Consider the following 17,911-nt stretch of genomic DNA (forward strand, 5'->3'; position numbering starts at 1 on the left):
TTGAACAAGTTTATGAGTAGTAGACGAATATTTTACCTAAGTCAAGTTCTTTAAAAAATTATTGTTTATAGTTTTTTTGCTTTGCTTAAGCATTGTTTAAAACTGTAAAGTAGTATGAAATTATAGTTATAAATAAACAAAACTTGTAACAACTATTAGAAAGAAACAAAATATAAACAGATCTTTTTATTACTTTTAATTTCAACCCAAAATGGCGTGATATGGCTGAAAATTTATATCCGGGGCAGATTGACCAGATTTGGTTACTCAAATATTTAAACTCAAATTACCTCCTCAATGATATTTATAAAAATTTATACAAAAATATAATATTTATAACAAATACTTAAGAAAAAAACGATACTATTTAGCATAATTAATTTTTTCTTGTTTCTAAAAATATTTTCCCTGTAACCACAATGATCTTATGGTAACGAGAACTGTTACATTGCTCACAACTGAAATGTTACTTAGTTAATAACTATCGGATAAGAAAATTTTATATATTTGGAAAAAAATTAAAGACACAAGAGGCTGCAATATTATAATTTAAAGTAAAATAATTATTACAATTAGTAAGGTTGGCTATTGCTTAATGCGCCTTAAATTTGTTTCTTGACTAGAATTACTTTAAAAAAAGATGATGGCAACAGGTTTTTAATAGAGCAAAAAAAAAAAAAAAAAAATTGGATTGCATTTCTGAGGACAGTGCTTTATAAAGTACTGTCCACAGAAATGCGATCCAATTTTCAAATGACCTAAAGAAAAATAAAGAAGCAAAAGCAAACAACAAAGATCAACAGGTTAATAGTCAGCATAAGATAACCAAAACTAAACTATAATAAAGCAAATAATAGATTTTTAAAACTTTTTCAGAAAAATAATAATAATCTATTTCAAATATGAGTTTAAATTTAATTGGTAATTTTTGTTTTAGTTAAACTGTAAAAGTTTAATAATAAAAAGAAAAAATAGTTTTAATGATTTTTAACGCAGTTTGAAAATAACAATGCAGCACTTGAAATTACTTTAGTGATGCAATTTATTTTTTAGCGATATAAATATGTAAGCTAAGTTGAGTTTAAAATGTGTAAAGCGTTTTTGTTTCACAGCGAAATCTTGTAACAAGGCCTGAGATGGCTCTTTCAGCTGACATTTAATAACTGCTTATTAAAAGTTACTGGTAATGACATTTGTGACATTTAATAAGCAATGACATTTAATAAACAGTTAGAATTGCCGATAAAAATTACTCAATGTAAACAATGGTTTTAACCTCTGGCACATTATGCATAAATTATTGTAACAACTTGTTGAGTTTATATAACCTATATTTAATAAAAGCCAATGCAAAGTGAAAAATTATTTGTTCTTTAATTTGAAGCAAAAACAGGATAATAAATTGTAACCATCAGTTCCAACAAATAAAGTATGTTTTGTCAGCTTTAATAATCCAAAACATTTTTGACATTTTTAAATTAAAAAAAACTATACCATTTATTAGGCAAACAAATACCAAAACAAACAAAATCAGCTTAATTTCCAAAATATTTGCATTTCAACAAGCCAGACTACTAACAGAAACGGTTTTTCTATATACATATAAATGCAATAACAAATGTACTTAAATGTTAAAAGGTCTATCACAATACATATTGCAAAAAAAATATTTAAAGGCTTGCAAGAGCTTATAAAATTTATATTAGTAATTAAAAATGATTATAAGACATAATAATAAGATATAATTATAACATAAAATTATAAGATAAAATTATAAGTTTATCAATCTAGATATAAGTAGCTAGGAAATTAATCTAGTGATGACTCACCATTGTGCTACGAAATTAATCTAGTAATGACTTGCTATTGTAAATCTTTTTTTTTCAAAAGTTTTAAAAGTTTAATATCAAATATTGCAATACCATCATTATTTAAAAATAACATTTTTAATTATATGTTTTTTTTGTTTTAAAAGTTTTATTTTCTAAGTGATGAAAGTGATGATTATTTAACATAAAAATATTATATCACACTCAAGTATTAATCAATTACATAACAAATTTAAAAAAGTTAATAACATAAATGTCTTTTTAATCTTTTTTTTTTTCTTCATTATTGTTATTATTATTATTATTTTTTTGTCAGAAAAACTGCCCGGAATAAAGTCAACATTTTAAAAATTAAAGTGCTGTGGGTTAGTAATGCATAGACACTGAACATTAAAGAAATGTAAAAAAAAACACATACCAGTAACATTGAGAACTACAGCAAGATTTTCAGCTCCATACATGTTTATTATTTTACAAGTATATATTCCATCATCATAAAATTTCACTGGTCCAACAGTGTACACAAATGATCCAGTATAATCTGCAGTACCTGATACTAAAAAATAACTGTCTCTATAAATTTCAAATGTTGGTAAAGGGATGGCATCTGCTTTACAAGTTAGAGTAGAGTATGAACCACCTGACACACTAGTATCCGAAAACTTTAAAGAAGATGGAAGAAGTTTTCCAGGTTTATCTAAAAGACACTTTTTGTTTTGTTATTTTCAATTTTGGGAAATTTAATAAAAAATAATTAATGTAACCATAAAAAAGATATAAAAAATGTAAAAGAAAAGAATTTTATTGGTGTCAATAATATTTTTTTTAATTCATTTATATTTATTTTTATTCATCTAAATTTTATAATTTTATATTTATAATATCAATTATGAAACAATTTATAAAATATTTAGTTTTCAATTTATTTATTTAAAATTATTTAACCATGATCTTTTATACTGTTCTGTGCACAAAATATTTTTTATAAAGTATATTTTAAAAAGGAAATGTAAATTTGTAGTTTTTAATAAAAACAAAAAAAAATTGAACTGTGAAATAGAACAGGTTCAGTTAGACCTGTTGGTTATAGCTAAAGCATATAACTTAAAATTCATTAGATATTCCTTGTGTTCATGACTTAAGGTTAGGACTTGAATTTTATTAGTTATTAGATTATGAAAAAAAATTACAAATATTCTACTGACGCAATATTTGAGGTTAAAGAAAAATGAAAAGAAAAAATTATGATTTCTTATTACATAACTAGTGATTTTGGGTCTTAATATTATAATTCTTAACATCTTTCCTTTTATATGAAGAAGGAAAGATATTGGGAGCTGAAATGACTCTATCAGTATTTTTATTTGCATTTAGTTTGCCTATAGTAATACCGCTGCCTTTTTTTGTGTTGTAGCACCAATTTCTTTTTATTCTTCAATTTTGTATGTAAACTTAAACAAGGCAAATAATATAATACTAAAAAATTTAGAAATTTCCATATCTAATGACGTCATCAGAGCATTAGAAAATCTTACTAAATGATGTCATCAGAGCATTAGAAAATCTTAAATAGGTTGAAAACTCAAGTGTTCATCTTTATACTTTAGTCACTACAACAAACTTTTCAGTTAAACAGAATAGTTAGTACAATTACCCAGAATCCCTTGAAATGATTAAAATAAGAATGAAAATAATATAATAAGTAAACTTTGGTCTAAAGATATTATCAATTTTATTTATTTAATAAATATAAACTTGTGAAGGCTGATCAAATTTTTAATAAAAAACTCAAAATTTGGTATTAAAAAAAAAAAAAAAAAAAAACTGCATGAAAATTTGTTGGTTGGTTGGTATACAGTTGTTAATAGAACAGTCTTTGGTTATGCACTGATAATGTACCATTGTATTGAATTTTAGGGTATCACCAAAAAAAAAAAGGTTGCATAGCAAGAGAACACTCATTATCATCATGTACAAGAAGCAAATAACTATTGGTTTACATCTAGATTAGCTTATTAGGTCAAAATCAAAAATGCCAAAGATGGCTAACAAAAAAAACTTTTTTTGTCCTTGCATAAAAAGAGTTCTACAAAACAGTATTAGAAACTAATTTGTCATACCTAAGCATGAATTTTTATCAAGACCATGAGCCATAAATCAGGAGCCAGTAGCTACTAGCTTTTAAGCATAAAAGCAAACCCTAGAAGGCAGAAGGACAGAGAACAGGTTGTACTGGATTTCTTGTTTTATTAATTTTAATAAAAAATTAATTTTTTATTAAAATTAATAAAATCTAAAAACCAATAATAAAAAACAAAAGAACAATTCTCTTTCTTGTTAGTTAATTAGCACAAAAACAGTGTACAGACCAGGTAGTATAAAAGAGAACTTAAATGATGTATCATTACCTTTTAACAAAATATTTAGCATAATTATTCACTTATTAGATAATAGATTTTAAATAAATACTTACAACCAACTTGAAAAATAGTGCTTTGCATACTTGTAATTTTATCATACGTCAATATGGATGTAGAACAAGAAATATTTTGTGAGTCTCCTAAATTAATGTTCATAAGAACCAAAGTGCTTTCAATTTCATGTGAACTGCATGCAGAAACACTCTTGAGGTTGTTAACGATAGCTGTCTTAAAAGGATTGAGTTCAAACTGTTTGCCATTACCAAACCATATTATCTCGGGTTTAGGAAGACTCTTAAATGTGCATACAAATTTAACAGAGCTAGACTCCAACTCAGCAAATGTAAATGTAGCCAGAGGTGTTTGAGTTGGTACAGGAGAAACTATTGAAAATCAAGTAAAAATAAAAAAAATTTAAACTTCAAACTGATCACAGACTTTAAAAAAAAAAAATTAGGTAACTCAAATAAACAACAAAACATAAATAATAATAATAAAAACATAGTAACTAAAATATTTTTGTTTTAAACTTTAGCTTTTCAATTTTGAAATTGAAAATATTGAAAATCCACATCAAACCAAAAGTTGTGCACTCATTGACATGTTTAGTAGCACTTGAGCTACAAAATTTGTGCACTCATTGACATGTTGAATAGCACTTGCGCTGCAAACTTGTTCACTTATTGACATGTTTGTTAGCATTTGAGCTACAAACTTGTGCACTCATTGATATATTTAATTGCACTTAAGCTAGAAAATTGTGCACTCAGTAACATATTCAATAGCACTTAAGCTAAAAAGTTGCACTTAAACACTACATCTCAACAACTACATCAAGCTCATATCTATGTGTGGAATAAATTGTTGTTTTTTAACAAAATGTTAAATATAAACAATAATTGTTAATATTTTTTTGTAAATATTACTGTTATTTATTACTTTTTATTTTACATTTGTGTTTTTATTTAAAAACATTAATAAAGAATAATAATTTCAACCAATAACAAATTATTTGGTTATCAACATGATTTACCCTGTTACAAATACATTTATATAAATATGCAACTTTAATATTATTCTAAATGTAAATTCAATATATTTTTAATATAGAATCTAAAAATTTAAAAAATACAAAAATGGAATTCAAAACAAGCTATAAAACTATCACAGTTGTTGTAATTAATAAAAATACACACATAATTGAGTAATCAATGAGAATTAAATAATAAGGATGAAACCATTCAATTAATTAGTTTTACTATTAAAAGCTCTTCTATTGAAATAGATTTATCAAAATCTTGCTCAAGATGTTGATAAAATAATTTTTTTATTATTGCCAAAAAATAAAAAAGTATTGCATGAGTGAGACCTCATTGTTTTCAGGTTTTTTATTATTATTATTGTTATCTATAGTTACTAACTATAATTATAATTATCTTTATTTTTCATTGTTATACTGTATACTAAGTATAATAAGTATAGTAATGTATAATAAGTATAACTTATACTTATTACTGATTGGTTAGCATGTATAACTTATTACTGATTGGTTAGCATGTATAACTTATTACTGATTGGTTAGCATGTATAACTTATTACTGATTGGTTAGCATGTATAACTTATTACTGATTGGTTAGCATGTATAACTTATTACTGATTGGTTAACATGTTATGCTTTTATTCATAATTTAAAGAAATTATGAATAAAAACATAGTGGTAGATACAGTAAAAGGGTAAAAGGATGCAACTTTCCTGAATGACCAATTAAGCCAGAATGAGCTTTGGCTAATGGAGCTACAGATGATAGCTCATTTGAGCAGCAACCATGATAGGAAAGGAAAAAGAGGTGTAATTTTACATGGATAGAACAGTGACTCAAGCTTGGCAGAAAAAGCAGTCACAACTACACTTATATTTTTGACTTTTTCTAGAAGAGAAGTAGCATCATTAGAAGAACCAAGCCAAATATGACATATAGAGATGAGATTTGTAGAGGTAGAGAATGGAATCACAAGTAAAGAAGTAGTAAGTACAACAAAAGGAAGCAACCTTAGCAGATGGTAATTTTGTAATAGATTATAGAGGACTTAGTAAAAGTGTTTGTCAATAAAAAAGTATCAACAATACTAACTGTACCAACAATACTACATGTACCAACAATACTAACTGTACAACAATACTAACTAATACCAACAATAATAACTGTCTATAATTATTGCAATCGCAATAATTATAGACAGTTAATAAATAACTTTTGTTTGAATTAAAATGATTAATCTATATTTATTTTTTAAGTAAAAAATTTTACATTGTCTTGTTCAGATAAAAATTCTCTACAATATAATGAAAAAATATTTGAAAAACATTTATTCAATAACTAATTAAGAGCTATTAATAAACATTGCTATAAATATTTCATAATATTCCCTGTTTTACTCTACTTTTCATAAAAAAGTTACTAAACTTGCTAAAAACCTTTTCTTTACTAAGCATGACAGAAAAACTTTTTCTCTGCAACTAATATCCTACTTTTTATTTAAAAAAATGTAGAATAGTTTTTTATAAATCATTTTTATTCAAGTAGTAAAAAAGAATTAAGCATGTTACTTTTTTATAAATTTAATTTTATTAAGAACATGCAAGAATATGTGGTAAAAAGAAATATGTTAGAAAACCTGCAAGATTAGCTCATAAAATTAGGATGGTCTAAGAAGTGCATTTTGTATGGTCTTTTAAAAAATAGAAGCAACTGAACTTTAGTAATGAAAGTTTAATGAAACTTTGAATCAAAAAATAGGAAAAAAAAGTTATTGCTAAAGGATTTAAATCTTATAAGTATGGTAAATGTTATGCTGTACTGGTATTGGAAATCAGAAATAGGAATATTGCTTTTTTTAACAAATTCCCTTCCAACAAGGCTGCAGAAAACCATTAATTAAGTTGAGAGTTACTAGGAAGTAGAGAAGAAAGTCAATAAAATATAAATATATTAAAGAATTTCAAAGCACTGATGCTTGAGGAAAAAAATAGATAAATGAAAATAAAATAAAGTCGAAGGGTGCATTTATTAAAATAAAAAGTCAAAAAAGATTGTCTTTTTTGAATGGAGGAACAAAAAATTATAGTTCAACTAAGCAACAACCTAAGCACAATGGTAACAATTTAAAGAAAAAAGATTTTATGAGTAACAGAGACTCAAGCTTGGCTGCTAGAGCACTTACAACTAAATTAGTATTATTGCACTTAATCAAAAAGAAAAGAAGCATAAACAGATGGCTAAATATGACAATAATTTATTTAAAAAACAAAATTTAAAAGCATATAAGTTTAAATTGCGACTAATTAACTAATATGGTAAAGTATTATTTTATTTGTTTGATAAAACAACTTTTAAATCAGTCAAACATTTTAAAGAATAGTTTAAAAACAAATAATTTCTAATTCTAAAATTTATCAAAATTATTAAAGAGTAAATACACCCATAGATCATATATATATATATATATATATATATATATATATATATATATATATATATATATATATATATATATATATATATATATATATATATATATATATATATATATATATATATATATATATATATACACAGAAAAACAGACATCTCTAGATAAAAGTTAGATAAGTGTTTTTTACTAATTAATTATTGCTCTGTTCTTTAAGAACATTGAGCACTCTATTTGTAAAATACACTAATATAATTTACATATATATATATACATATATATAAATATATATATATATATATATATATATATATATATATATATATATATATATATATATATATATATATATATATATATATATATAGATAGATAGATACATATTTAACATACCTATTACTTTGATGGTTGTTATATATTGAAGTGATTGCAGATCAATGAAGTCTATTACAACTTTTATTTGAGATTCATCTGCTAACTTTACTCCTTTTATTTTAACTCCAGCTGAACCTTCGCCAAAAATGTACATAAAACGTGACTCTTGGATTGGTAAGTAGTTAGCATTCTTTATTATTGAAAATCCTGAGTTTGGAACATAGGATGCAATTTTCAACTCTGTATTTCCTATTGAAAACCAGGTAATTGAATCAATAATTTTAGTTTTATCATAAACCCACTTTAGATCCAAATCAGCTCCACATTCTGCATACTCTATTGATCTTGGTTGTGATAGTAATGATACTGCTAAAATAATAATTGATAAAGTTCAGCCATTAAAGCTTCATAGGGTTAATATAAGCTTTGAATATTTAGGAGCATATTAAGATATAGGAGCACATTGCTTAGGAAGGGCTGTTCACTCAAAAGGAGGACTGTTAAAAAAATGGACAATCCACTTAAAAGTTACCTAATTTCTAAGGGAGATTGAGGACACTTGATCCTTAAGAGAAACTTAATGTACACATGAATTATGGAAATATTAAAAATATAACATTGTTTTTTGATTGCAAAACAAGTGGTCTATGACACCAATTAACTATTGGAAAAAATGGTATCTGACAGATTTGAAAGATAAGCAAGAGGCATAAGGTTTGGTGCTTACAAAGTTTTTGTAAGTTTCGTTTTTTATCTTATTTTTTCTTTATCAAAATTGTATGATAGCTTTAAAATGGGATTTTTTGTTGTTTCAAATTATAGTCACAAGTTTTCTAATTAAGTAGAGAAAGAATTATTTAACAACTTTAAAACAGTAAAATTTATCATAGATAGGCCCCCAAAACAGTAAAACAACATCCACATCAATATGCATGGGAAAACAAAATGAATTCTCTTGCTAAGTGGACTGAATATGAATCAGCAAATTATGATTAATGGATTCGTGAAGCTGCTAGTTTTGTTTTGTTCTATTGCTTAATTATAAATAGTTAATTTTAACACAATGTGTTATGCATTGTAATACTACAATTATTGCGTAGTACTACAATTATCACGCCAATGGATAGTACTATGATAGTTTCACTAACATCTTGTAAATAAGTTAACTCTAATACTGTTCCCTATCCAAAGGCAGGTTCAAGAAAAGGTACCACAAGAGGAAGAAAGAAAGACAACACCAAGAATTTGTCAGACACTCAAAAGACTAGCAATTGAAAATAAGTGGAATAGCAAGACAGCAAAAGAAACAAAAAATATTTGCAAAGTTAAAGTAAAGAAAATGAAGTGTAATTTTAGTTTACAAGATGATTTTAGATGAAAAAAATGCATCATCAGAGGATGAACATTTACTTTTACCACCTGAGTCAGTTTTAAATCTTTCAATCAAAGTGATTTCAATTTCTATGAGTCAGAATAAGAGATTGAAGATGATGAAGGTGACATCAATAATATTATAGTTAAGAAATTGAAACTTTTGATATCTAAGATATCTGCATAAAAAAATACTTTATACAGATATCTTAGATATCAAATGGTTAGTGAGTCTGAAACAGGATATGAGATCACATTTGCCAAAAAAGAAAATAGATTTTTTAATATTAAAGATGATATTAGTGCAATCGCTAGAATCAATTAGGGAAAAAAATTACCTGCTCCAAAACTGAAACATTCATCAAAGAGAATCATCAATATTGAGTTTCCAAATTCATTTAAAAAGTATAACATTGAGTAAATGAATTGTAAAATTAAATAATTATGATTTTATTTTATTGCTCTGTTACTTGTGAATTTGATCAAAATTTTATTTTGTTATAATAGCTTATATATTGTCTTAAAATAGCTAATTATAATAGCTTGATATTATTGATTTTATTATATTATAAAAAGTACTGAAATATTGACTTAATTAAATAAATGTGAAATTAAAAAATGACTTTTGCTTAAGATAATAAGATTAGAATAATAAAATGTTGTTAATTTATCGAGTGTTTGTAAAATTTTTCACTTTTATAAAAAAAAACTAGGAAATTAAATAGACTAGATTTGTGTTAAAAAGATTCAATATCTTTATACAAGTTGTATCATGTCTCCCATAATTAGGAAACACATGATCCTCCCTAACCATGTCATTTATAGGGTAAGGATCGTGTCATCTATACTTATGGAACCTTGATGCACATTTTAATAAGGTGTAAGACAAAAAGAAAAAAATTATTTACTTGAGTATTATTTAGCAAATAATACTTAACAAAGTTGTCAAAATTGATAATTATTATAATTATCAATTTTGATACGCTTAGTTAAGTTTTAAAGGTTCTAATAGACAGAATAGTATTTACAAGCAAATAGTTGACATTTTTTTATACTTACTAAGTGCAGCTCTAAAAGATCACTTAGTAACCTAGAACCTATAGTATCCTTCAAGAAAATTATCAGTAAGAGATGCTTTATGGCTTATGTAAAATGTTGCCCAAATTTCAATACAATTTAAAATTTCTCTATAAATTGTGCGTTTGTTAGAGCTTATTAAATGTATTAAACTCTGGAATTATATGTAGTAAATAATATATAAAATAAAAATAAATAACATATTATCATAGTTTAAGTATTTTGAATACAAGGTCATCACCTTGTGTGTTGTATCTAAAGTTATTTAATAATTAACTTTCTTTTTATTCTAATTTATGTTTAAATATTTCAAACAGGAAGAAGACTTAATTTCAAGGTACATCTTTTCATATTTAATAAATTTGCTATCAAAATTTTCATCACAGATTAATATTAGAATAGAGCTCAATTTTTTTAATTAACAAAATGTATTGATTTTCCTTGCAAATCACTTTCATTACATAGTATTACAATTTGTAACAACACATTTATAAGTATTTTTTCCTTCTACAACAATTTTATAAAATAAGATCGTTTTTTTTGTTTTTTATATATATAAATTTGAATATACATCAATATATATTCATTTGAATATACATCAAACATATAGACTTTCGATGTGTCTATGTCATTATTCTTAATACAATATAATGGAACAGAAGATCAGAAAATGACCACTTTATTTTAATTCAAATCTTATCAACCTAAAACATAATGCTGTTGAACTTATGCGATTCGAATCCTCAAGCGTTCTCAAAATATGTTCGAATTACAAGAGATTTCGAATTATGCAAGTTCAATCCTAAATATTAAATCCAAATTATAATCCTTTATTAGTCTAACTCTAACCATAATTCTAAATATTTTAAAACCATAAAAGAAGGGACCAAAGAATTTTATTCGATTTAAAGGATCTTTTGAAGTATAGGAGTTCGAATTGCAGGATTCAATACACGGTTTTCGAAACTCAACTTTTGTTATGCAAAATAAATACGCAAGAATATACAGAACAAAAAATTTCGACTAACAAATTGATCATCGCCGTAACACACATGTAGCAAACATCTAATTAAAATGAGTAATAATAACGATTTTAGTTCTCCAAACAGAATTACAGACATCTATTGATTACAGAATTACAGAATTACTATTGAAACAGAATTACCGACATCTATTAAACAGAAAAACAGACATCTATTGATGACTTTAAACTATTTAGTGTAATAAGTTAGGCCGTGACGCATTGGTTACAGCGCTTACTCTATAAGCAGGAGATCCGGGTTCGAAACGAGCTTTGGACATATTTTAACGTCACGGTAAGGAAGGAACTTCCTGGTTAAATGCACTTCCGCGGTGCTCTGTGACATGACTGTAGGTCTTCTTGGGGCACCTAAAATAACAAACAAAACAAAAACAAAAAACTCTTGTCTATCAGTACGTAAAAAATCTACATTTAGATCGAATTTAAGATAATTTGTAAAAAATTTAACAAGGAAGTTCACGCCTCATTACCTAGCAATCCATTGGTAAGTAATGAGGTTTGAACTACCTGGTTAATTGTTGTTCCTCAATGCTCTGTGATAATACCGTTAGAACTTCTAGAAGGAAAATCAGAACCTAAATAACTAAAAAAAGCAATAACTTAACAAATCATTGCAATGATGCATATATGGTCAGAGCTGGCATCAAACATGCAAGGATATTCTATCCGATTCAGGATATTTTATTTCTGGATATAGAATATCCTGAGATGGAAATGGGAGATATGTAGTTGGCAAGAAGAAGACAGCTACTCAAGACTACTACTACATGAGTATACAGCTTTGGTTTCAGGCCTTTAATAGCTTTCCCAGCCTTCTAATTAGACCCAGGATATTACTGTTCCACCCGAGCCCCTCAGCCTATTAAAGATTATTAAGTAAATAAAAAACCTTTCATGTTATTTTACATAGTGACTTTGAACTTATTATAAAGAACATTTTAACTACTAATATAGGATTAGGAGTAATTGGATATAAAAAGATTCTATTAAATTAATTGTGAACCAAAACTGTAACAAAAGTAATGTGATTATTTTTGGTTTTGGAATATATAAAAATACTTATTATTGTTTTATAAAAAAAAAACATAAATACAAATATGCTTAAATAATACTTTTCAAAATAATTACTAACTATATATATATGTTTATATACTATGAAATAAACTATATATATATGTTTATATACTTTTATATACTATACAATATATATATATATATATATATATATATATATATATATATATATATATATATATATATATATATATATATATATATATATATATATATATATATATATTGTCCTGGAAAACAAAACTATAAGTACAAGATTTTAAAAAAAAGAAACTTAAGAACAAGTTTTGATTTTAGATTTATATCTAAATATTGTATATATATATATAAATATATATATATAAATATATATATATATATATATATATATATATATATATATATATATATATATATATATATATATAAATATATATATATATATATATATATATATATATATATATATATATATATATATATATATATGAGAGAGAGAGAGATAGATAGATAGTTAGATATAGATATAAATCAGGGCCCATTCTAGAAAAAAAATTTCGGCGGTGGTACTCCCTCGTTCCAGCGAACTTTAGCGAAAAATCAGCGTTTTTTTCGCGAAAAAAACAATATTTGCCATAAAAAAAGGTCCTCAATTTTTAATTTGGACGGTCCCCAAATACGGTCGACGCTATCAAAAACTGCCTAGAATAGCCCCTATATATATATATATATATATATATATATATATATATATATATATATATATATATATATATATATATATATATATATATATATATATATATATATATATATGCATATATTATATATATATATACATTTTACATATACACAAAATTTATGATAGAACTAGAGGTATCTGATTCAATGAACCTCATTGTATTGTGGTGCTTGTATTCAGACTATGTTGTACTTTGCAGTTCTAAATCTTTTGGTGTTTCTATAAAAATTTCAGAGCAGTCAAATATTCCTTACAGACTTGGATTATCTTTAAAATAATCAGGGCGCTTCAAATAAACATTTTCTTCATCTTGAAAGTAAACAAATGATTTAAAGTATTGTGACATACCTCTTATCCGAGATTTAAACATTTTTAAAATAGTACCAAGTGAAACCTTAAATCTACCAACTATGTCATTGCTTTACAATCCAAAACGTAATTTCAACAGAACAGGTAAAAATTCATTTTGTGAACATAATTTTTTGTATCTACCACGTCTTTAGGTGTCTTTTTATTTGGGATTTTTAGGAAACCATCTTATTTCAGTTTTGAAATTAAATCAATGACGTACATTTACCTGAATTTGTAATTTTCTGTTTTGAAAACAAAGATAATGATTTAATTTTTTTAGTTTGTCAATATAAGTTTTTTCCAGGTTACTTGAAAATTGAGCCTTGAGCTTAAGAGAACTCATTAAGATTAGAAAGTGGATTAATATAATTTTTATCTACTACTTCTACTACTACTGGTACTGGTTCAATCATAAAGTCAATGTTTTTTATTGACTGAAGTTGACACTAAGTAATGAGAAACTAGAACATGGTGGTTTAATAGAAAAAGTGTCTCAATCTTAATCAACAAAGTATGGTATTACAGTAAAGACTGTGTGGAGTCTGTGTGTGGAGTCAGTGTTTGCTGTACTACTTTTATTTAGAAGCACAAAAGATCAACTTTATGTCTTGAATCATTTCCAAGTTTTTCGGTGGGAATAGGATTTTTTATATATGGCTCTTTATCTTTAAAATGGTTGAAGCAAACTTGTGCTTATTTAGCGATTCCACGGCGCTACAAAAAACATTTGACGTTTGACCAAAAACACCGAATTTTCATAAACTTTACTCTCTTATATCTTTTTGTACGGTTAAGCAATCACCTTGAGACTTTTTGTATCAATTAGTTTTACTCAACCTTTTTCCAGCCATATATAGAAAGTTCTATGCTTGATATGGCTTCACTTAAATATTATCAATATCCTGAGACCACGTTTTTTCAAAAGTAGTTTTTGAAGGTAAGATTTCCTAAGCACCAAAACACATCTAATTTGAATAAAACTTTCCATATATATTAAAAAAGGGAAGAGCAATCTAATGGAATGTGAACTCTTTTTAACATTTTTACATAATTTTTTAGTTCTCAGCGTTTAAAAACTTCAAGGTTAATTTATATAGAAGAAACAGTGTTTTTTGAAAGAGTCTAAGTGGAAATGGCAATTACAGCCTTTCCTCAATTTAAAACAAGTATTTATGTTTTCTTGAAGAAATAATACTTAGGAATTTTGTTTAGAAATTATCTATATCATGTTTTTATTCCTTTGCGTATCGTTTGTTTTGATTTTTGCGCTTGATTTCTGATGTTTTTTATGTTATTTGGTGCCATTTCACGCAAAATTTTTCACACTCGAAGACAAGGCGTTTTGTCAAAAAATCATAAGTTTTTCCAGCTTAAAAAATGCAATAAATTTGGGTCCAATTAACTTTTAAAGTTGAAAGACCCCTCATTTTTCAAGTTTTTTTAAGCTCTTTACAACTATGTTAATCATATATAAATAGATTGACAAAAAAAAATCGTCTTGAATGGCTAGCATATTTCTTTAGACAGAAAAAAAAATAGTTGTTCCAAGTTGAATCAAAAAAATCGTTTTTTTCTGGAGTTTATTTTCCAGCTGGGAAAATAAACTCCGAGAATTTTAATAATAAATTTGTCCCATATATATATATATATATAAATATAAATATATATATATATATATATATATATATATATATATATATATATATATATATATATATATATATATATATATATATATATATATATATATATATATATATGTATATATAAATTCTGCAGTTGTTTTATTATATTTGTTGTTAAATGTCTTTAATTATAAAAAAAAATTTTCTTCGCACTTCATCACTTTGGAACTCTCTCCGATCTTCACGTTTTCCTGACTCATACAACCTACAACTTTTCAAGTCTTTTGTCAACCGTTCCCTAGCTCTATATCTTTTTTCTTTTTTTTCTTAATAACTCCCAACTTAATATTGGTTGCTTGCGGCCTTGTTGGGAGTGAATTAAGATAAAAAATAATAAAAATTAATCCCTTATCATCTTTCTGGAACAGCTTTATAATTATTTGGTAAAAAGTTATTACACAGTTTTTAATTATTTTTTGCATAACAGTATTGCAATTTAATTACAACTAAACATTTAAAAGGTAATACTTTGCCACAGTTATGGATGCTAATGTCTTTTTAAGCTGTAATAACTGAATAGTAGGATAGACATAACATAAAAGTTTAATTTTATTCTTTTAGTGTGCCAAATTAAATGCATCTCTTTTGAAATTAACTCATTTGATCTAGCAGCTCTTAAACGGCTTATATTGCAATATAAATTGAATTTAATGGTTGTTCTGGGCAGTCTTTATACAAATAGACTACAATTGATGGTAAAAGACACCTTGAAAGTAAACAAAGTCTATTTCTTAAATGCCTTGTTCCACTTGAACTATCTTGTTTTATTGATGGTTGTGAACAAATAATTTGGTAAAAACCATAAGCCATCTTCAACATTAAACTGCTGTCCACTGAGTTTTAAATTTAATAGAGAAGCAACAGCTGTATTAAGAAGTCTGTAGAAGAGTCCATTATTAGAAATGCAAATCTTGAACTAACTCAATTTAATAATATAAGTATATTGCGTATCATTGAAATAACTATAACAGATAGTAAAGTGGCAACAGCCTTAGTAATCGAGACCAATGCATCACAGTCCTGCTCAGTGTTTAGAAGCACACCAAAAGAGATGAACAATATCGAAAAGGTGGTTGCAAAAAATGAAAATGCAAACTACTCTGGTTTACAGCACGGCTTATACATGCATGGATTAGAACAATGGAATGCTGCTTTTAACTTGACTACAAACTTAAATACCCAGAAGTGACAGCCGCATAGCTCAAAAGAAAAGTTATCTGTGACAACAAACAAACAAAAATATAGTATTTAAAAGTTGTCTTGCATAAGTTATTGATATGCCCGGATCTGATGGTTTTGAGACATCCAATGATGAAAATATAGCTTGTTGTTGTAATCAATCTGAAAGTGTTGTGGATGAAATTTGAAAATTGGATGTAGAACTGCTTAAAAAGTCGCATCCCGGCCCACATTGTCTTCAGCCCCGCCAATTAATGCCAATGCAATTCAAAAGTACTACCTTGAGGTAAGTTTATTTATTTTTAATATTGTTACTATACTGAGCTGTACTACCAACTTAGCTTTTGTAATTATATAATTGATTTCTTCTTTTAGGCGGCTCATTTGTTTGTGCAGAGTTACTTGTCGTATTAAATTTAACAAAGTTTGCACAAGATATTAGTACACAAGCATGAGGTTGTGAGGAGAATAGTTTTGCCTTTATTGCCTATACTGCCATGATCTGCAGTATGAGGCAATAAAGTTCTTAAAATTCAAAATCTTAACTCCCAGAAGGAGTTAGTGATTTGCTTTAGGCTCCGACTGTCAATTGACCTAAAATATGATTTTTTATTTTATGTACGTATGTATGTTTTAAAAACTTTTCATGTCTTTCAAATTGTAAATGTTTTCTGAAACTATTTTTTGTTTTTATTATTTATTATATAAATCTTTAACTAAAATCATTTACCTTATTATTTATTTGTTATTTAAAATAGGACGGTTGAAAATCCGATTAAAACTTATTCAAATATCCATTTTCCTCTGTGTAAGGAATGTATCTGGTTGTTTAGCAATATATGTATCCATTGCAACTAAACAAAAAATTATCACTTTTAAATAAAGTGCGACCTTGTATTGGTACTCATGCCAAAATTAGTGTATACAACACACATTAAACTCCTGCAATTACTAAATATAGGTAGTTCCTATGCAAAATTAGGTATCCTTCCAAATATTTCACTTTAGATACCATAAGGTACTTGGATACCATTAGGTATCCATCCAAATACTTCACTTTCATAAGAAGTGTGAACATCATACTAATTCACATACTAAATATACTGTATATGGTACACATATTAAATCTGCTACTGTTAAAAATAAGTTTGTTGCTATGCAAAATTAAGTATATATAGCAACCAAATAAGAAATTACCACTTTCAAAAGAAGCGCAGACCTCATATTAGTACTCATGCTTAACTTAGTAAATAAAGACCTAATATTTAGTTAGTTATCAATTTAGTTCATTTAAATTGAATTCTGGCTTACTGTG

At 25.9% G+C, this 17,911-nt stretch overlaps 1 protein-coding gene across 4 annotated transcripts in view; it reads right to left on the bottom strand.

Annotated features, from left to right (window-relative positions):
- The window catches only part of LOC101237007 (hemicentin-1), a 96,338-nt gene that overhangs the window by 61,232 nt on the left and 17,195 nt on the right, over positions 1 to 17,911 (bottom strand). For all 4 annotated transcript variants that reach the window (XM_065788377.1, XM_065788379.1, XM_065788378.1 and 1 more), the window contains exons 3-5: positions 8,115 to 8,465; positions 4,303 to 4,632; positions 2,248 to 2,526 (exon numbers count right to left, since the gene is read on the bottom strand). In XM_065788377.1, the coding sequence (XP_065644449.1) occupies positions 2,248 to 2,526; positions 4,303 to 4,632; positions 8,115 to 8,465 (960 nt within the window). The remainder of the gene's footprint in view (positions 1 to 2,247; positions 2,527 to 4,302; positions 4,633 to 8,114; positions 8,466 to 17,911) is intronic.

The sequence above is a fragment of the Hydra vulgaris genome, chromosome 01 (assembly GCF_038396675.1).
Source record: "Hydra vulgaris chromosome 01, alternate assembly HydraT2T_AEP".
Taxonomy (NCBI): Eukaryota; Metazoa; Cnidaria; class Hydrozoa; order Anthoathecata; family Hydridae; genus Hydra; species Hydra vulgaris.